The sequence below is a fragment of the Lutzomyia longipalpis genome, chromosome 3, assembly GCF_024334085.1.
Source record: "Lutzomyia longipalpis isolate SR_M1_2022 chromosome 3, ASM2433408v1".
Classification (NCBI taxonomy): domain Eukaryota; kingdom Metazoa; phylum Arthropoda; class Insecta; order Diptera; family Psychodidae; genus Lutzomyia; species Lutzomyia longipalpis.
In genome coordinates, this window is record NC_074709.1 from 23,215,811 (window position 1) to 23,236,967 (window position 21,157).

Genomic DNA, 21,157 nt, shown 5'->3' on the forward strand with positions numbered 1-21,157 from the left:
CGGATTACTTTGTGGCCCACATCCTGCCCCAGGGATCAGGGACAGATGATTTGGTTGTACCATTTCTCAAGAGTCTCCACTTAGAGGCCACCGCGATGCTCGTTCTGGCCACACTTCTTGCAGTCTATGTCGTTCTTGTTGGTGCGTCAAAAAATGCCATTGATGGCCCGGAGGAGGCATTTTTGTACTAATTTGTAATTCCCCAATCTATTTCCCCCCATTCAAGGTTCCTTTGCATCATTTGCTCCCGAAAATATCACGGTGACCTTCCTCAATCCAACTTCAGTTCGTGTCTCCTGGCAAACATCGCTCAACTATAACAGCTCCAAACCAATTCAGAAATACGATGTTACATATAAACCAACGGATGCCAGGTAAATTCTTCCTTCTCATCTATATTTATTACATGTTCTCCTTTAGGGTTAAATAATAAATTATGAACACAATCCTTTAAGGATATCAAAACAAGACGAAAAAACCATTCATTAGTTACTTTACTAGACGATATAGGTAATAAAAATTCAATGATTCCATTACGAAGTAATAGATATATTACATAAAGACCATGAATTTATATATTTTATGAAGAACCTTCGATAAAACTAAAAGTTTGCGAATTAAACGTTATTTTTCTTGCATTAATTTATTCCAAACTATTGAAATAAATCAAACTTTTAGGAGCTTTTTTATGATACCTTCAAGCGAATATTTTTTTTTAAATTCCAAATCAGATTTATTTTTTGATATGCTAATTTTTAGAGCTTTTTCTCGTGACCAGCGGAAAATGTATGTAATTAATCACCCATGGCATTTGCACAGCATACAAGTTAAATCAGATCAACCAAAATATTCTTATAATCGTAAACATGAAACTTTCTCTATGCTGAAGGAACAAATATTCGCCATAATTCGCTCAAAATCAAAATTATGATGAATTTAGAACAAAGTGTAAATAAAAATGGAGAAAAACATCACAAACATATTACGATGAGACGTTTTTTGGTGGTTTTTGAACCATCAATCAACCTTGGGCAAAATATTTTTGGGAGAAAAAAACCTCAACCACCCTTCTTTCCCATTTTAGCAGAAAATTCCATCAGATGCCTTCATAAAATGCCACAATTTACAGGGGCCCTTTTGTGATAAAATCTTTTGACTTGAGAGATTTTGGGGTAAAGCCACAAGAACTTTATATATAACAAAACTCTATACCCTTATTGAAAGTGGATATCCTCATGAGATAATCTATACGAATGGGGATAAACCAAGTCGACACCATCTTATGAGTAAATTAGGAATGAAAGGCACAGTGCTGAAGAGGAACATTCCTTTCCAATTACCTCCCAATTGACGTCAATTTTGCTGTATAACATAAAATTTAATAAGCTGCCTGAGAACTCATCAAAATGCAGTATAAAAGCGACATGAGAAGGAATAAATTTTGATTTACGGCGGATAGAGTGATTTTTTCTCTTCGCATTCCTTCGTGGAAATATTTCAGGAGGAAAATTTCACCAACACAAATATTCTGTTACTGTCTCGTGAGAGAGTAAGGGGGAAATATCAATAAATAGCGGCGGGGGATGTAGTATAAAAAATGCAGGAATATAAGAAGCTTTTGGCTTTGGAGGGTGGAGGATAACATGATGGGAAAAAATGAAGGAAAAGGGTGCTTTACAAGCTGAATGGAAAAATTATGAGGACAAACATTTCATATAGGCATACCAAAAAAAATGATGGGGTTAACAAAAGATTGAGATTTAAGGGAAATTTTAAGATGAAATTCCAAGAAAATAAAAACATCCAACCATCGAACACTGATTTTATTTTTTAGCCGTTGTGATTTTCTTAAAATTTTTTAAGTATTCTAATGTTGATAATTTTTTTTTGTTTTCATTAAGATTGTGCTATTTTTTGTAGCTTTCCGGAATAGGATTATTTGAAGAGGTTTTTTTTTCTTGGAATCACATTTATTGTGAATAGAGAGAAGGAGAAAGTCCTTCAGCTAAATAAAACCAGATGCTATTTGAAGGATACTCCATAAGTTCTCTGAATTGGCATCTTTTGTCTCTCAAGGTTTCTATTTAACGGAAAACACGTATTCTAAGAATTAGTAGAATAAGAAAAATATAAATATCTTCTTTGAGATACTTTTAATTATCTTCTTAAGCGACAATTTGGTAGATGTTCCTAACTTGGGCATTTCCGGGAATTTTCTTTAGATATTTTCGCAAGGTCTGACTTTAAAATTGTCTTGAAAGGTGATTTTTTTTACTAATATTTATCACAAGAAGTTCTCAAACTTTGGAATTATATACAAAAGACGTGAAAAATGTACTAATTTGAATGCAAAAGTGGTTAATTAAGATTATAAGTAATTTCAATTTTAATAAATCTCGGCGTTTTAAATTGTTTTTTAAATAATTTTTAACACATTTTAAATTAATAACAAAAATGTTCTAAAAACTCTCTAATGTGTGTCAATCTTCGGATTAATAAAATGTTTTGATAAAGGACATAATTTTTCGTCAGTCAAGAACCTCATAAAAGAGCAATTAAAAATTTAATTTATTTTAAAAACAATTTGATTTAATTACATAAACCAATGTAATTTTAAATAATTTAATAATAACAAATTGTAAATATTATTTCAGTGTGATTGAATGCATGCTGCAACATTGAAAATGCATCATGTTTTTCTTTTTTACCGTATGTAGCAAAAAAAGGACAAAAAGTTGTAAAAAGCTCCCCAAAAATATTCAAAACAAAAACATAAATATCAATTAACTACAACAAAACCTTTTACGAAAAAAAATTAATAAAATTTGCAATCTGTTGATGCATAAAAATCCGCAAATGACCCGAGAAAAGAGTTCGTGTTGCAAAAAAAAAACCTCACCAGGCACCCGCATCTGCTTTTATAAGCTCATGGTGATAATAAAAAAGTTCCTTTAACTTTGTCACACTGCTGTGTCAAAGCAAAACTTTTTTATTCCGTCAAATCTGTTTTACGACTTTCATCCTGCAGCACGTTCGCACAAAGGATGTGGAGTCAAGAGCCTCCGTCTCTCCCATTAACTTCATTCAAATGTATCCGAAGAGAAAATCGATTATATTGTTCCAATTGTATTGGTTCACAACAAAGGAGAGAATGGGGGTGGATGCATAATTCAATAAATTGCATAAAATGCTTCATTTTAAGCAAATCAAATTGCTTGGATATTGGTTACCGTGTGAGGGGGTTGCTTTTATATGATTTTCAATTGAATTGCGGTGAAGATGTCGCCTTGAGTGGGGGGAGGGGAGGAAGAAATATAGAGAAAGTCCTCGACCGGATGGAATTAGAAGAAGAGTAAGGGGATAGAGCATGGGGTGCCGTAAGTGGTCGATGTGGGGGTTCCGTTGTGTCCTCTCGGCATGTCCTTAAAAATTACATGCAAGGCAAGCACTATAGACACAACCCACATTATATGTATACATTTATTATATGTCTTTCTCTTCGGTCTCTCTCCTCAAGATTTTCCGTCCAACTCGTGACGGGGCTCGTTAGACGGAAATAGGAAGCGAAAGAGTTCAGTCAGGTATCCGAATCAATCTGCCAGGAGTTGCATTTTTCATTCGTTCCGGTGAGTGTTTTTTTTCTTCTGTCTCGCGAGGACGAGAAGAAAAATTCGGCAACTTCCCATAAATCATTGAGACGTTTTAAAATAGCATTAGAAAATGTTATACATTTCTGTGAGACATCGTATTCACGGGAAAATCAAATGTGAAAGTTGCCCCCACGAGCTTTCCGGTGGTGCTGTGGGCTTAGGGGGTGATTTTCTTGTGAATTTTTGGGCAACTATTAAATTGATTTTTATAAATAGACCCTCTTACAGTGCAATTTCGGAGGGCTTTTTTTTGGGGCATCTCCTCAGTGTACCGTGAGCAATGGAGAATCTCCTCAATTTTTGATCCATTCAATAAATCAGTGATGTGGAAATGAAATGGAATTGAGTCTCCTTCCTAAAGGCCTCTCTCTTCCTTTGTGTATCGATTTGACCACTTCTGGTGAGCCAATCAATTGCCCACGTATACCACGAGGGGGGTGATAGAAAAAAAAAGCACAGAGAGGGATGCAAGGGGCGCTAGGACTATGTAAAGTGTATGCGTTCTTCATGGGAGAATATTTATTGAGGAGAATTTGTTCTGTAATTACAATACAAACACAAAACACAGGATGATGAAAAAAAACTCGCGAAATGCGAGAACAGAGGATTATATACACGATTATACCATTGAAGTATTATTTTTAGCAGGAAGATTATGTACATACAAAAAGGACAAATAGAGAAAGCAAGGATGACGTCGCCGTAATAGGATCTAAATTAAATCGGATGAGTTATAAACTAAAAGTAATCGATGGTCATACTAAAGAGTATGGCATCGGAAGTCCCATTAAGCTATACCTATCCTTTCGTCCTTTGAGAGATTTCGGATAAAATCCCTCAATCTCGTTCTGTGATTTGAAAATTTGAAAAGGAAAAGGAAGAAAATACAGAAAATCGAGACAATTTATAATATTTTCCAACGGATTTTGATATAATCTATTTTAAAACAAAATTGTGAGCTTAAAACTTTTGCTATATGTTTAAATATAGCACTGTACCATGTTCGCATGCATATTCGGATTATAATATCGGAATAATTCATTTTGGAAAGTTCAAGTTCAATTAAAATAATCAGAAGAAGTCATGCAAGAATGAGATTTTGCACTCTGTTTCATGGTAATAAGGGAATTATTTCCCGAAATAAGATGATTAATGGGGAATTATAAAATTAACAAAAAGGAAGAAAATAAGAAAATTCAGATGATCCCAAAAAATAAACGAAGAATACAAAATTACGTTAAACAATTTGCTATTTTCTTCAATTGTTAAACATTTAAGGACCATAAGGTTAGGACATACCCAGACCAAAATTTGAACCATTTTATTGTTTCTGAATTTATTCTAATTTATATAGAAAAGGTCAAAGGAAACATTTTCATAAATAAAAATCTTTTAAGTGTATTAACGACATCATAATTAAAAGTAAAAGGATTAAAACATTAATGTTTCAGTCCAGCATGAAACATTATGATCTTTCTATCACGAGATATATTCTACATATTGTTCTCATTGGGCATTTCTCGGTTAAATGTTTTCTTGAGTTCTTCTACGTAAACTTAATGTATTTCTGACTTAAAAATAATTACAAATTAATTTAAATTCCACAAAGTATAACGTTTCACGTTTGACTCTGTCAGTGTATGCCAATGTTCCTTAAAGTTTTAACAGAGTTACATTGGCAAACACCAGAGAAAGGAAGCAGGAAGTTTACCTTGTTAGAACAAGGAAGAAAATAATTTTCTATTATTGAATTTTAGGATCAGACCCAGAAGATTAACTCTATTAACATATTAGCTCACAAGAACAATAGTCCTTTTGTATAGCAGCACATAAATTAAATTTATTCATAAATATATAGGTTACACAAATCTCTAAATAGCAATTAAATTTAATTAAAAAAAAAGTTACGACCAGGTATTAAATATTTGCATTATGCTATCTCAAAACTTGAACTTTCTCTTGCTATTAATATACTGAAACAAGAAAAGATTTATCGTAGCACGTAAAGATGATATTTTTTTCAATTTTCACGGGGATTTTCGCAGTTTGTTGGAACATGCTGTATGCAGAATGATAAAGTTATTTTCTGATACCCCACCTCCGTGAATGTTTGCCGCACCCTGTAGGTGGAAAAACACCATGACAATCGTTAAAGTCAACTATATGTACACCATTTCGTCTCTCGATCCTTGCTCGTACGTAGCAATCTAGCATAAATGGTACACAAGTGAGCACTTATTTATTGTGCTTTAAAAATTGGATGAAACATTGGAATTACTCGCGTTTTTTTCGTGGTGTGTCAACACGTGCGTATAAAATAGTCATCTATCGTATTGAAGTTGATATAAAAGGGCCGACTTTTAGCTCTTTCGGTGGTACTTTTGGTAATTGAGGGCTCGTGTCAAGTTCACCCCGGGCAGTCTCTTAAGAAAACAAGACATAGAAAATGTGAGAAAAAAAGCAAACTTAAATAAAAGCTATGTTCTGTAGCATCATATGTGGTCATTCCATCTATTGCGGATCATAAAATCAGTTTTACTCTCAATATCCATCCACCCCAAAGCTTGAATAGCGAATAATGTGCCATAATCGATTTGTTTGTGGTAGAATGCAGTGAAATTATCAGTTTGTTGTGAATTAAATTCAATTTGGCATTTGGAAATGCTGAAAGGAAATTTTCACAAGCTGTCCACTCCATTGGTGAATTCCCTCCCGTTCATTTTGTATCCTGCTTCCTTTTGATTAGCCATCGCATCGGAAATTGTCGGAAACGATAGGAATCAATGGGAATCATTCAGATGGGTTTTTAAATTGGATGATATCTACGTTATATACCTACAAAATATATAATGTAGTGGTGCTTTAGGGAAAGATAAAATATTCATGCCATTCTCTATAATTCTTCATAATCAATAAATCTTGATAATATATTTTCTTCTTTGGAGGATTTTTAGGGGATTGTGTTCTAAAACCGAATGTGTATGTTCTTTGTTTCAGCCTATTTTGAATAAAACTTCCTTGAATATATTTTATTTTTATATCCCATTCAAACAGTCACTTTCGGAGATTTTTATTACCTACAAATTTATTAGTTTCCATTTAAATATTAAAGGATTTTACCCGTTCATTTATAAACTAAAAAAAATCGCTTAAATCGTCAAAAAGATTTTTCAATTTTCCACTGAGATCAGTTGTAAAAATACATTAAATATTCACTTGAAAATGCAATAAGAGACGTCACTAATGTACTTTTTGTTTCTTTTATAGAGGAAGCATAAAAATACCTTCTTAAAACTCACTAAAGAAGCATTACTATGCAAATGCTTCAAGCATTCAAAGAAGTAAAAATCACAGGAATGACGTCATTACTTTCCTTTTTACCCAAATCTTCGCAATTTAGTCAAATTCATTGACAAAGATCAGACTCTTCAAATCCTCTATTACATAGTATTAAAAAAAAACTAAAGGAAAACATTCAAAACAGCCAGAATTGGAATACGCCCACGACTATCTATAAATTCAAAATGAAATACCATCGCGATAGCGCTGTGGAAGGATAATTACAATTTTTGTGATGTCAAAAGGGGGAATATAACAGAAAGGCCATTATATCAAGTTACAGGGTTGTGGCCGAAGTCGCGGGCAACAGTGAAGCAGTCACACTCATCAATTTGCTGCCTAACACGCAGTATCAACTTACTGTTGCGGCTCTCTTCAACGGAAAGAAGTACCGGAGTCGTCCGATAGTATTTCGCACATTGGGTGAGATAGAATGAGATTTTAAGAAAATTTTCTTTTTTCTTAAATGGAAAATTTATTCTGCAGAACCACCAAGGTCTTCGGCACACCAAGGACCTGGCTCCATGGCTGGCTCCTTTAACGGGGTAGGTCCGCCAATGTCATCCCATTTACCCGACGCCAATTACCCGATACTTGGGACCTACGATGACTACGGCAATTTGACTAACAATTCAACCACAAGAGAACTTCCAACGGTAAGAAAATTATTAGTTTTCTGTTTTTTTCTTCCTAGTTTCTATGGTTTGGAAATTTTCCCGTAGATTCGAGGTGTAGAGGTGGGCATAGTTGTGTTGGTGCTATTTGTATGGGCCGGGGCAATTGCCCTATTCTTCAATCGCTGGGGCAAGATTCGTATGCTACTTCCATATCAGCCCGACTATAAGCAGGAACAAGGACTTAAGGTACCTGGAACAGGTGTTTGCTCTTCAGGTGCCTGCAACGGACAACATTCGCATCAGGTTTGTCCATTTATTCCATGCCCTCTATTCCTCTACTATAGCATTAATTGGGGCTCCATTCTAAGCTAAATCTAACTTTTGAAAACCCAACAATTTCCTTTTGATTAATTGAGAGAGAGAGAGGGGAAGCCAGTACTTAATTTTTATAATAACGAAAAAGCCTTTTAACTAAATCATGAAATGCGTTAAGTTAATGATTTTTTTTTAATATCATATAGTCAAAATCTACCACAAATTAACCATAATTACAATTATTCCAAATGAATGATGGACTGTTGATAGGACATAATTTACATGAAAAATAAAATTGATGATAGCCAATTGCGTGCGACGAATTATTAGTTAGTATTATTTAATAATTTTTTTCTCAAAGTTTGTCGTATTTTCTTAAGTAAATGTCACTGACCTGATTTATATGAGACACGTGGGAGAGACTCTGCCCACTTTTATCTAAATTTCCTCCAATATGCTTTAATGTCAATTTGTCACGATAATTTCTACTTGTTTGTTCAAATTGTTATCTCTAAAATTCTTTCATTTCTAGAATTGTTTTTGTCATTTCCAAATGGTAAAGTTCATGTTATAGCAGTAAAAAGCTTCAAAAATTAATTATTTGAAATGGTTCACAATTCCTACGTGTTCTTATTATATAGTTGAAGTTGATAATATTTTGTCAAAGGAGTTTATTCGTTCTTATAAGGGAAAACCACTTATGTGTACGGGGAAATAATCGGAATACGCATTACATACAATGCCAACAAAACAACTCAATAGTGACGTCATTGTTTGCATTTTTTTAAAAATATTTGCCGGGTTTTCCCAGGTGATTCCAATAGAAAATTGGAAGTCTTTTTGACGGTTTCTTACAATTTTTTTACAAAATATTTTTTATAAGAACACGCGTATCGTGATTGTTTCCTTAATGATAGGTTTTCCATACAAAATCGGGTAAACTCCTTTATTTTTTTTTCAATAGAATTTATTTATTTCATTTCTGTTCAACGAATGCGTGTTAATATTAAAAATTAAATATGATTCAATATTGATAAAGATTAAAACAGTTGATTCAGTTTTTGCATGCGTTCAATTTGGTATTAAAAAGGATTTAATTAACCTAGGTATAGATTATTGATTTATTAGTCTTATTATTCATTAAATTGTAGACCATGTTAAACTATCGAAATTTTTAAAATATTGAAATAGCAAAATTTAAAAATTTAGAATCATCTCTACTAGCAATCCATTTTTTTTCCGTAATTAGTGTTAATTTTTTACTCCGTTCACGTCTTTAGCTCCCTTTCAGGACTTGCTATAGAGCTCAACGTTATGTTTGTGTTTTATTACGTCCTATACAAATTCAACATTATATTTAATGAGAGATGAACAGCTATATAATAAAATTAAGTTATTTTATTTAACATATTCAGAAAGCTCTGATATAAAATGTTAACTATCTTTGTTTTTGAATTTTTCTCTTTCAATGTTGGATAACTTTTCCAAGTCATGAAACTTTTAATTAATGCACCTTTCATCCCTATTTTGAAAGCTTTTCTTGCTGAAATGCATTAAGCGCATGAGCTTTTTGGTGCGAAGAAACATTCTTAAGCGTGCATCTTCCACGGATATTGGATTCCCTTTTAATTTCCCCGGATTATAATGGTTTAACCTTTCCCATCGGATAATTCTGCCTTCACAAACTGTCTGGGTGCGTCATGTGGGAGAAAAATGGCAGCAAAAAGTCGTGCAAAGTTTCCCCCCACAGAATTTAAGCTTCTCCTCTACATTTTCCCGAAAACTTTTTCTTTTTGCTTTTATCGTTTGGCTTGAGAATGTTTTTTCTTTTGATGAGCAACAAAAAGTTTCTTTGATAGAAGTTTGTAAGACATTTTTGATCTTTTTTTATCTCTCTCTCTCAATTGAACGTTTTTCTACACAAACTACTTTTTTGCCTGTAAGATTTTTTTTCCCATGTTCAAATTCAATCAAAATGCCAGAATGGAGCCCTTCTAGGTATGCGAGAGAAGTTGTGGACAGGAAGAAGTTGCAAGAAAAAAATTTCCCCCAAAAAATATTCCTGAGAATGGAGGTTTGTGATGTGTAGGCGAAGTTGTATGGAGATTGGTGATGGATGTAAATTAGGAGAGAGAAAAAAAAGTAGCGTGCAGTTGTCCTAGCGCGGCATGTAGCCTGTTTTGGTAGCATTTTTCTGGCGGTTAATTTAGTTGTGTAAAATGAACCACTGGTTTTCCTGAAGTTCCTGCCGCGGTGCGAGGGCTGCGGCCTCCTGGACCGATGTTTCCACTGCCCGCGACGTTCGCGGGATTCCCGCGACTGCGGCTGCCAGTTCGCCCTCCTGCACCGCGCGGATACAGAGAGCTAGCACATGGAGTTATCCGGCAGTCAGCACTCCAGGCACCTCACGCAGCAGCAGCGCATACGCAAGTTCCGGCAGCAGCGCTACTCGCGCTCCAGGTGCTCGCGGGAGCAGCCGGTGGGCATTGATGAAGATGTTGAATTGCGCGTAAGTGAGCTGAGACAAGTCATGCACCCACAAATCATCGTCACCTCTCTTGTTGTGTGTTTTTATGCCATCACCCAAGTTACAAAAAAACTAGCAGAATTTATCATATAGGCAAGAAAAAACTACCCTCATCGCCCACATCATAATATCCCATTCCCCCCATTAAGTCTATCCTCATATTTACCCCCGTAATGTACAGAGGATTGCTCTTAGGGACGTTTTCCTACATCAAAACCCATTTCCGTTTGGATGAAGTATCTCATCGCAGTCCTCCTCTATATACTTGAAGCATTTCCCATTCGCATTTGTCTAGTCTGGTGCAATCTACCAAACTACTCTGTAATCATAAAAACATCCCTTTCCCATGATAATGGAAAAGCTGCGACGTAGAGAAAATGTCCAAGGGGCGAATAACATGACGATAAATGCTTAAAAAAAAACAGCAAAAACACTGTTTTTTTTATGAAAGTATCCTGCGGATGACGTAAAAATCCATAAAATCCCGGTGGATGATTCATTTAACAGTAGTCAAATTGCTCGAGGGATGAAGAGTTTGTTTTGTAAAATTTTGAGGAATCACAGGGTGTGTTTTTTCGGATAAAATGGAATGAAAACTGTATGAAACAATTTATCAAGAGCTTTTAACTCAAATATGGAGTTCAGAGAGAGGATCCGATTAATTCTTCTTAGAAAAAAACTTTGATTTAACCACTCTTTACTGCAATATCCTTAATATTAAAGCTAATTGCGCGAACATTTCATAGCAAAAGCACTTACATTTTTTGCTCTTATGCTAAACAATTAAAGCTTTCAGTTATTACTTTAGTGAGAGATTTATTATGCACCTACGTGTTTTCTTAAGAAGTTGATAGTAGAAGTCAAGATATTAGGAAATTAAGTGCTTTTGCTTTTCTCCTGACCTAAGAAGGGTTCGCCGTTGGATAAATTGCTTACAAAATTTAATTTGTGATCTCTCACTATCTGTACGCTGTGAGCATAACATTCATGCTCGCCATGGGGAGGGTTAATGATTTCAGACATTTTTTCCACGAATTGAGAGAATTCGTGCGGTCAAATGAGTTTGTTTTTTACTTATTGGTACATTCTAAGCAAACTTTTATTATTTTGAGTAAAAAATTAGTTTTTGAAAGGATTTTTTTAGTGATTTCTTTAACCCTTTGACGTCAACGTGAACATAGAAAAATGTAATTTTTTTATTACGTTATTTATTATTCTCATGGCGTACAGAGGGTTAAATTTTCGTCAATATTGAGTGGTTAAAATAAAATCTTAAATTCATGAAAATTGCTTTAATTAAAGCTTCTTGGGAAAAGTCCTCCCACCCTGTGAATTTAAAGGCAATTTCCTCAATTTTTTTTTGGTATTCCTAACCTATCAAAGTAAATAAAAACGCGATAAAATGAAATCAATATCCTTGATAAAAATCAATTTGAAATTTTCAAGATGATTTCTTATTGTACAGCAAAGAAAAAAAAACTTGTCTTCACGACACCCTCCCCATCACGTGAAAAGAAGGTATTGATTTCACTTTTCATTTTTCCTCCTGATGATTTTTACGACGTTCTTCTTGTACATTATGTACGTACATTAAATGAAGAAAAAAATAAATAAAGCGACACCATGACCATTAAGTGGTAATATTTCTTGGTATAAATCATCCCAGCTGCATCCTTTAAGAGAGATACTTTACAAGTGGATTTATGGTATTATGTGCTGAACGCGAAATACACGGCGGGATTAATTTGATGCGCGCACAATTGTAAATGTTATTCACCCCCTGGGGACGCGCGGAGGATTCTCTCCTCCTGTAAACAATTCCTGCTCATGGCATTATGTGTGAGATAAAAGAGAAGCATTGCATACAAGCATTTTATATAAACATGAAACATGTAATGTGCTAAAAGTAAGAATAATACTTTATGATTTATAGGTAGAATAAAAACTCAATGATGGTTAAAAATCCAACTGCAACGTATAGAATATGTGAAGATGTTAGCGAAAAGACAGACAAAGTAATTAAAAACTTTTTCTTGTACAAATTATCTCTATATAATCAAACTCACATCATCAGAGCATTTTTTTAGCAAACAAAACAATCGCTTATATTAGGGAGTGTTATGTAGTTTCATTTTTTCTGTGTAAATTTCTTCTAGAGAAATTGTCCTACATACATTTTTTATGCTATATATAGAAAAAAGGTCATCAAGGAACATTCTGTACAAAACAAAAAAATCAGTTCACAATGCTACAAGCACAAGCAGGAGAAAAGACTCTTGCTAAATATGGATAATGTAATTTAAATTTGCACCACAACTTAACTCACGAAATTCTGTACAAACAATTAATTACTATGTGTACACGAGTTGAAGATGTTAGCACCCAAAAGCTTCTGTTATAAATTCAATTATAAAAGCGAGAAAGTTGCTGCGAGACGAGAATTGGATGGTGTTCACATGGAAGATGACTAAAATTTCTCACTGTGCTGTATCAACCACTTTGAATTTCTTATTAAATAATCAAAAGTTTCTTTTTTTGTTTTGAATTATTTTTATACAAAAAGAATTATCTGCTTCTGCAATGGAAATATTAGTTCACAATTTCACTATAAAGAAAAAAAAGATCTCACACCGTGAGACAAACTTGTGAATACAGGAGGGAATGATCGAAATTAATCGTCAATCTAATACTAATTTCAGTCGTATTTCCGGCAAAATTGGCCAGAGGAGCAATCAATGGTGATTGAGGATCGGTGCACGAGAAGCAGAATTAATTCGGCGATTTTTGTATCGTCCGAAGGAAAGGGGTTCGATTCCATTGAATTCCTGAGACGCTACGGATCGCAGAGCGTTCTATGTCGAAAGGCTCGCAGTGCAGAGAACATTACTTCCGCTGATCAGAGGGTAAGTTTTATTACTAATATTATGAGAAAAGAACTTAAAAGTTTAGAAACATAATTGACAGTGTCCAATACTCAATTCAATTATACCTTACACCTAGCCCCGCCTTCAAATAGAACTTAATTTAAATTGCAAACTTTAAAAACGAAACGTCAACTGTTAGAAAAACGTTAAACTATTAAGCTATTAGTTTAAACACAACATTTTTTACGTGGTTTATTTTCCTCAATTTCCATAAATCTCAACTCTTGTTTCGCTCTTCTTAATCTATTTTAAACGTCTTTTAAATTTAAATGAAAAATATCAACTTGTTTTCTAAGAATCTCCTCAAAAATGGATTTCCTACCTACGCCTTTAATCGACATTTAATTAAATTTCAATTAAGAATTAATTGGAAATTATATTTTTAACCATTTAACTCTATTACAATAAAATAATTTCATTGACAATTTCACCTACAAATTGCACTTCAATGTCCCACCAATTTTCCCATTAGATCCAAGGAAAGCCACAAATTATTTCCGTTAATTTCCAACACAATGAATCACCCTTTTGTCTCTTAAATGGGCGTTGTACAAATTACAAATTACCGCCTCCATTGTGAATATTGTTAAAACCTAAAAATATACCTTTCTCACACCTCACAGCGTCGATTGTCGGAACACCACAATTGGAATTCCAGCATTCGGGAGCAAGAGAATACCATCAATGAAACATTCGAACTTGTGGAGTGCTACAACCCCGATAGCCAGGATAAAACCGACGACGCTGCCGCATCCGTGGTCGTTTCCGTAACTGCGGTTCCCTCAATCAGTGGGGAATTCACAACCACAACGACCAGTGAGGCATCAGCAACCCCCATGACACAGGCGGTGCGTCAAAAAGTCACGAATCTCCCCACGCTCTCCATATCAGGACCATCGCCGCCACACGGGGAATTCCTCTAGGGTACACATCGCCAATTTTCCTCTTTGTGCTTTCTTTTTTTTCCCTTCTCCTTCTGCCTGAACTCATCCGGCTGATTTTGGCAAGAAATACTCCACAACACCTGACCCCAAAATTCATCTAAATATTCACACCGGACCACCAAGTTTGTACTATATGCAGCATATTAAGTTTGTAGCGCGAGATTGGCTAAAAGAGAATACTTGTAAGCTAATAACCCAGGCGGTGGAACTAAAAGCGGGATACTGGAGGTAGGAAGTGGGAAGATGTATTTCACTCTGCTCTGAAATATTATTCTCAATATCATAAAGTTCTCAACTCTGAAAGTTATTTTGGGAATTAATGTATATAAGTGTATCTTATTCAATTTGCATTGCAGTATGACCTTTTCCATGATATAGTCGGCTTGCTTTTCAATTGTGCAAGAAGAAGGATTTTTGGGAGGATGGGAATGGTGGTCACCGGGAAAACGTGAATAGTGTGGAGATATTGAACTGATCTCCTTATGGGTATTCACGCTTCAAAGCATCCAATCAATGTTTTCTTTTTCACTTTCCTTTTCTCTTGCTTTCCTTATGGTTGGTTAAATTCACGCAAGAACAAATAGAAAGGAAAGTTTTCCTCATTCAAAAGCAAGTATAGGTAATTTAATACATTTGCAGCAGAATAAATTAGCTGTTAAAACTCCCGGAAACTATGTTATATAGGTACATAATTTAATTTGCAATTGAAATTAATATTGCAAGAAGGAATAGGAGGTAGAGAGACGGTAGAGTAGAAGAATCAGAAGAACTGAGATAACTCGGAAAACTACATAAAAAGGAATTTTTGAAATGTAGCCAGTAGATGGTTACCTATAATTAGTATATAATCTCAGGATTAATTTATAAAATCTCCTTTTTGTTGGAACAGAGAAGCAAATGATGCTTTTGAAGGATATTTTTCAGTCAAAACGTGAATTTAAGGGGGGTCTCATAAGAGTTGATGATCTTGACACGTTTTCATTTTCTTCCAGTTTTTCTTAAACCTGATTTTCCGATTTCGATTACATTTGAAGACTAATTATTAAGGAGTAAAAAAATTATTTTTCATCATTTCACGTACGACGCTATCTTGTGGTTTTCCGAATTTTCCACAAAACTGCAAAAGTAGGTTTTACTCAGGATCTACTGGATGGATTTTTATCGCGTAAAAAGCAAATAAAAGAGGAAATACAAATGCAGACTTTAGTGGGACAGAATTTTTAATTTCCATTCAAGGGCTGAGAAAAGTGAAAATATGTCAAAAATACCAAAAAATTACATATTTTCACAGATCCTGAGATAAACTTACTCTTGCAGTTCTGTGGAAATGTCGGAAAACCAAAAGATGAGAGATGGTGAAAAGAAATTTTCTTAAACTTCAATAATTAGTCTTCAAATGTAATCAACACTGAAAAACCAAGTTAACCCTTTAAGGTTTTTTGGGTCATACGCTGACCCAAACGTGAAACATTTTATTTTTTCAATTATTTATGAATGTAATTGTTTTTCCATGTTACAAATGCATCAAATTCACGCATAAGGGGTCAAAGAAGACGTTCTGAGTGAGAAAAGTCCTCTAAAAAAATTCATAGAATAAAAATCGCGATAAAAGAGCGCATGTTTCAATGTTTTTATGTTTCACGTTGGACGTTAAAGGGTTAAAGGAAAACTTGAAGAAAAAAGAAAACATTTAAAATCGTAATAAATTCACCAGCTCTTAAAAAACTCCGTTAACGCATTTCCACATTGGAAAAACAATTTTGAAAAAAAAATCAGTTATTGTTATTATTCAGTCATCATGTCCAAATTTCCTCAAATGGTCAGATCAATCATTCGATTCTGCGAAATATTTACATTATTTTTGCATATAAATGTAATTTCATCAATTCAAATGCGTTTTATTTAAATGTGACTTTAATCCGCATTGCATATATGATATCATAGCATCAACAACATGCATTTCCAATTGCAAATCCCATAAATTCATACATTCACAGGAATTACATATTGATGTCATATGACAAAATTGCATTTTTTGTGTCATTTATTCTCTATTTATTTATTCCAAAAGTTCCAAATCAAATGATTCATCTGAATTGTAATTACATTGCCTATTGAATGGACAAATCAATATGTCAATTAGTTGGTATACCAAATACGTGGCATACTAAACATTATTCAATAATAGATATACCAGAAATTTAATATTCAGAACATATTATGAGTTGTTCCGAATTTTTATTCCAAATATCCCGCGTAAAAAAACGTTTGTGGATGTACTTTCGAAATCTCTGAGAAATTACTGTGAGAGAGATCGAGTTTTGCATTTTTGGTAAAGATTCCAAGACGTGTTCCAAGTACACGCGAAATCTCTCAATCTCACGGACAGTGGGTTCTGAAGCTTAAATCTTTTAGCTGAACTCGCCTCATGTCAGATTAAATCGCCAAATAACACAAAAAAGCTCCATCCTTGGGATGAAGTTAAATATATAAATAAAGAATACCAACTCCTACCATTAAATTGATCAAGTTGCAATTGTATTTTTGCCTTAAAAACACACAAACATGAAAATCGAATTTCAATCTCTTAGGAATTGCATTTCATCGAGAGGCAAAGTGTAAATAAAAAATAAAAGAAATAGTGAATTTATCTTTAAAAAAGAAATACTCATCAACAATGGAAAAGACATGATATTATATGGAATAGAGCTCTAATTTTGACTTTATATAGCGTGTTTAGCAATTTAGGATATTTTTAATCTTTACAGAAGAGAAAATAATGTTTATATTATATAGTGTTTAGAGAATATTCTTGCTATATAGTAAACATATACATAAATGTAATAGAATTTTTAAAGCTGTGACAGAGTAAAAGATGTATTCTATTCGGTAAGATTTTCTTCTGTTTGCGCTAATGTGGAATTTCAATTTGCCTACCTTTGGGGGATTAATTTTCTAATTCAATTTCAATCTACGTAAAAAAATAGTTATTAAATGAGGGGAATGTTTAAACAAAATGCATTATCAAATCGATTCAAGTAAATTTGTAATCCTTAAAAGAATTTATTGGTAAAATACGACAATATATCTCTTACTAAATCACTATCAAATCTCGCCAAAAAGTATGCAAATTCAATTATACTTTAGCCCAAGCAAAAATTCTTTCCTAATAGGCTAATAATTTCATGGTGGCAGGTGATTTTCCAGAATGGTTTTAATTAAGAAAAAAAAATCTATATAGTGTGTAAAATTTCTCCAAAGTGAATAAAACTTTTAAGACACGATCTTCGAGGCAACTGATTGACAAAGAATAAAAATGGACCAAAAAAGCACACTCTTGAGAAATCGTCGACAGAAGAAAATGTGTGCCTTAAAATATTGATAGAGAAAATGTATTATGTAAAACTATTTTATGTGTTTCTCCCTCCAATTCTTATGTTTATTTTTTCCTAGAAATCATTGAAATTTTATCGAATTGTGGAATGAAAAAACTATAAATATGTACAAGGCAGTCTCTTAAATAAGAAAACCCATGTCGATGCTATCGAATTATCCTTTCAATCACCCACGGATGCTTTAATATTGAATCTCTTATTGAATTAAGTGGGAAGAACGAAAGAAAACTTGTAGAAAAATCGTGAAAATGTAATATCCTATTGGGACCATGATTGTTTTATAAATTTAAATAAAAAAAAATCCATGTTAGTAAAGCTCCCAGAAGTGTGTTGCAGATGAAATCTACAATTTCTTTATAAAAATCCTCTTCTTATAGACTTCACCCTCATCGCATTTATTCATCCCTTTAAATTGAGTCAGAAAGAAGAGTAAATTCAACTACAGAAAGAAAAATAAATTATCCACACTGATGGAAAATACAATATTGAATAAAAATACAAATAAGATGTAATGTCTGTAACACCTTTGGCTATCACATAGAGAAAGAATTTAACAAATTTCTTAACAAAAAGAAAATCAATGTCAATGTAGTCAATTTGAAAAGAAAATAAATAAACAAAAACGGATGAAAATGATGAATTGAGAGATTATCGTGCTATCCGTCCCTTTTACTCTCTCCAAATTTTCTATTTTACACCAAAGACAGATGGTCGGAGATTAAAACAGTAACAAAAATATCCATTTATATCATAGATAGTGTCTAATTTAAAATGACATAAATCCTCCTTTTTGGAAACTCCCCCATCATCCCTCCCGCCCCAAATGATTCGCGGATCAAAGTGGATGATGAATGAGAAAATAAATTTATGAAAAAAAGTGAAAAACATAATATAATAGTGTCTCCATAGTTAGATATATTTTGCTCAAATTTGACATACAATACATAAATGTAATTTAAACATAAGAAATTAATTTTATTTCTAATATAAAATAAATTAGTAATAATTCCTTTTTTTCTTGCGTTTTTTGTCAATTGCCTCTGTATTTGTTAAACAATAATTAAAAATGAAAAAATGTATATAAAGAGAAAACGAGATAAAAAAAAACTCAAAATGTATTACAAAATAAATAACAATGACGAGATTTTTCATGATGTTCATGCTGTTCATGTATTTGCAGAGCATACGGATAAAGAAACAAAGTTGCAAGAAAATGTAAAATGTATCAAATTTATTTTTTCCATTTTTACAAATTGAAGGATACGAAATGAAAACGTTTTTCCATAACATTTAAAAAATCTTATATTGAAAAATAATCTTTTTTAAAGAAAACGAAATTTATCTGATGAACTTTAAGAATAAACTTTGAAGCTTTGAAGGTTTTTGAAGCATTAAAACAATTCAGAATTATGTACAAGACAATATAATTTTTTTTTGCAAAAAAAAAAACAGTTTCCAATATGCGCACTTTATTCCATATTGGCGCCAAAGTAATTTTCACGTGCTGTGCAAATATATGTACGTTTTCATCATGAAACTACGCCTCAAATCTTGCATCGAAGGCATCAAATAAGACATATACAAGTTTTCAATAGTCACGGTTAATGAGTTAATTGGGAGTGATCTTGATTCATTATAGGTTTAAGTGTGTATAAAATCTTTGTGACAAATTAACTTGCTGTGTAAATAACAATGTAAACTCCCCGAGATGATCTGAGAAGGTGAATCCCTAAAATCAATTACATATGGATGATCTTATGAAGTATGAGAGTTTTCTTTTTCCTTTCTGAATATTTTTGTTGTGAGAATTCCTTCAAGAATGTTCCTGCCCATTGGTGTGACCTTCTGGATCTCTGGGCACGAAGTTTCGTGCTTCTGCGTAGTCCCGAACATCAGAACGATTGCGTTCTGGCTTAATGCGAATATCCGTGGGATCAGTTTCGAATTTTCCACTCCACTGAACAGGAAGAATTTCGGGTTCGGTGCAGAAGCCATAGAATTGGGATGTGTTGGAGCTATTGCGATCTGGGCGGTAGTAGGTCTGCGTTGAAGGAGCAAAAGTTCCATCCCACGTGACAGGAAGTACCTCTGGTTCCGTGGTGTAGCCATAGAATTGATTTCCAGTAGCGTAGACGGGCTTTGTGGGTTGCCCAGTACGTGGGTTGGTCGTGGTGACATCATCATGTCCGGAAGTTTTTTGCGAATCTTCCGGAACATTCACTTTGGGCTTCTCGTACACGAACTTCCCATTCCATCCACCAATCTTAATGGGGATGTCGTCGTCACGTTGTCTTCTCGGCATTTTTTTAATTTCTTTAAGAAACTTTCTTTTCACAAAATTTAAAAAAAAACTGGAAAATCACAGACACTTTTCAGCTCACAAGTTCAGCGGTGGAGAGACAAACGGGTACTGATTGAGCACTACGAGGTGGCATGTATAGTTAAATCTCTCCCACAAGACTGCCCGCGAGTGAGGCTGGAGCGTGATTTTGGCGCGAAAAAAAAACGCGCGTAGGAGCAATGACGCATCGAAGGAGAGATCGAGAATGGCTCGAAACACCTACATCACCTTCATCGCGTGTAACCTGTGAGAAGTCTCTCAGGTCAATTCCTTAAAAGTCAGCACCCGCCGATGTGACTCTAGACTCACGATTCTGGGACAGAGTTTGCCCCCAGGGAGGGCGCCTTTCGCGATTGCCCATCGGAAGCTCTTTTGGGTGAGAGCATAACAAAATGCAAAAGACAGACTTTGTACTCAACTTACCTTGGATGCAATCAATGGGCTGCTCAGCTCATGGCGGATGACGTCAACATCTTGAACAAATATGGGCATGTCTGGATTGAAGAGAAACTCTCGACGCGGCATCGAGACACTGAACTCCTCCGGCAAAGTCTTGCACAGAGAGAGACTTCCAGCATGTCTTTCCTCACGTCGTATAAATTGCCGTTGGCCTCACTGAAAGACACGATACAAGAATTATTTTTCATTCAATATTAAGACTTTTTTTTTCTTTCTCTAGTATAGGTCGATGAACATTGAAATATCCGAATATTTGAGGTATAAAAGAAGCAATTAGGATTAAAATGTAAAAGTTTTAGATGAATAATAAGAAATTCTTAAAGAGCTTTCTAGATAAGCTTGCTATAAGTATAGCGTAATGAAATGCCTACAATATATGACTTACATAATGTATAAGACTACCTGTAATTGTTTATTCTTGAAGACAAAGTAATAAAAAAGTTGCTAAAAATATATTTCATGAATAATTGAATTTTTTTTAAGTGCACTAACACATCAATTTTAATGAAAACCAAACTAATTGCCATGCATTTATACAGGGTGCTTCAGAGAGCTGCACCTACGTTCCCGCTTGAATTGAACTTCCAAAAAAAATTACTAAATTCTAGAAATCTTTTGATCAAGTCCCCTGTTTTTATGAACTTTC

General features: G+C 34.0%; 3 protein-coding genes across 4 annotated transcripts; 2 read left to right on the top strand and 1 right to left on the bottom strand.

Annotated features, from left to right (window-relative positions):
• Window positions 1-95: 95 nt before the first annotated feature.
• Window positions 96-10,289, top strand: LOC129792320 (uncharacterized). Its single transcript, XM_055831231.1, has 6 exons — window positions 96-141; window positions 227-374; window positions 7,249-7,412; window positions 7,476-7,645; window positions 7,712-7,909; window positions 10,164-10,289. The coding sequence occupies exons 1-6, from the start codon at window positions 96-98 to the stop codon at window positions 10,287-10,289; spliced, it is 852 nt and encodes a 283-aa protein (XP_055687206.1).
• On the top strand, window positions 10,188-19,473 carry LOC129792869 (uncharacterized). 2 transcript variants are annotated; one of them, XM_055832263.1, is made up of 4 exons: window positions 10,345-10,430; window positions 12,382-12,463; window positions 13,148-13,351; window positions 13,996-19,473. In XM_055832263.1, exons 2-4 carry the CDS (start codon window positions 12,398-12,400, stop codon window positions 14,293-14,295), a joined length of 570 nt encoding a protein of 189 aa, XP_055688238.1. In that variant the 5' UTR covers window positions 10,345-10,430; window positions 12,382-12,397; the 3' UTR covers window positions 14,296-19,473. The 2 variants fall into 2 exon arrangements, with proteins under 2 accessions (XP_055688237.1, XP_055688238.1); XM_055832262.1 differs by lacking the exon at window positions 12,382-12,463 and having other exon boundaries at window positions 10,188-10,430.
• LOC129792871 (uncharacterized) lies at window positions 18,604-20,347 on the bottom strand. Its single transcript, XM_055832264.1, has one exon. The coding sequence runs from the start codon at window positions 20,011-20,013 to the stop codon at window positions 19,525-19,527; it is 489 nt and encodes a 162-aa protein (XP_055688239.1). The 5' UTR covers window positions 20,014-20,347; the 3' UTR covers window positions 18,604-19,524.
• Window positions 20,348-21,157: the final 810 nt, after the last annotated feature.

Coding starts and splice junctions, on each gene's coding strand:
- LOC129792320 (XM_055831231.1), top strand. CDS start 96: ATGCTCGTTCTGGCCACACTTCTTGCAGTCTATGTCGTTCTTGTTG. Junction 142..226: donor AGTCTATGTCGTTCTTGTTG/GTGCGTCAAAAA, acceptor CCCCCATTCAAG/GTTCCTTTGCATCATTTGCT. Junction 7,646..7,711: donor CCACAAGAGAACTTCCAACG/GTAAGAAAATTA, acceptor ATTTTCCCGTAG/ATTCGAGGTGTAGAGGTGGG.
- LOC129792869 (XM_055832262.1), top strand. CDS start 10,293: ATGGAGTTATCCGGCAGTCAGCACTCCAGGCACCTCACGCAGCAGCAG. Junction 10,431..13,147: donor ATGAAGATGTTGAATTGCGC/GTAAGTGAGCTG, acceptor TACTAATTTCAG/TCGTATTTCCGGCAAAATTG. Junction 13,352..13,995: donor TTACTTCCGCTGATCAGAGG/GTAAGTTTTATT, acceptor CACACCTCACAG/CGTCGATTGTCGGAACACCA.
- LOC129792871 (XM_055832264.1), bottom strand. CDS start 20,013: ATGCCGAGAAGACAACGTGACGACGACATCCCCATTAAGATTGGTGGA.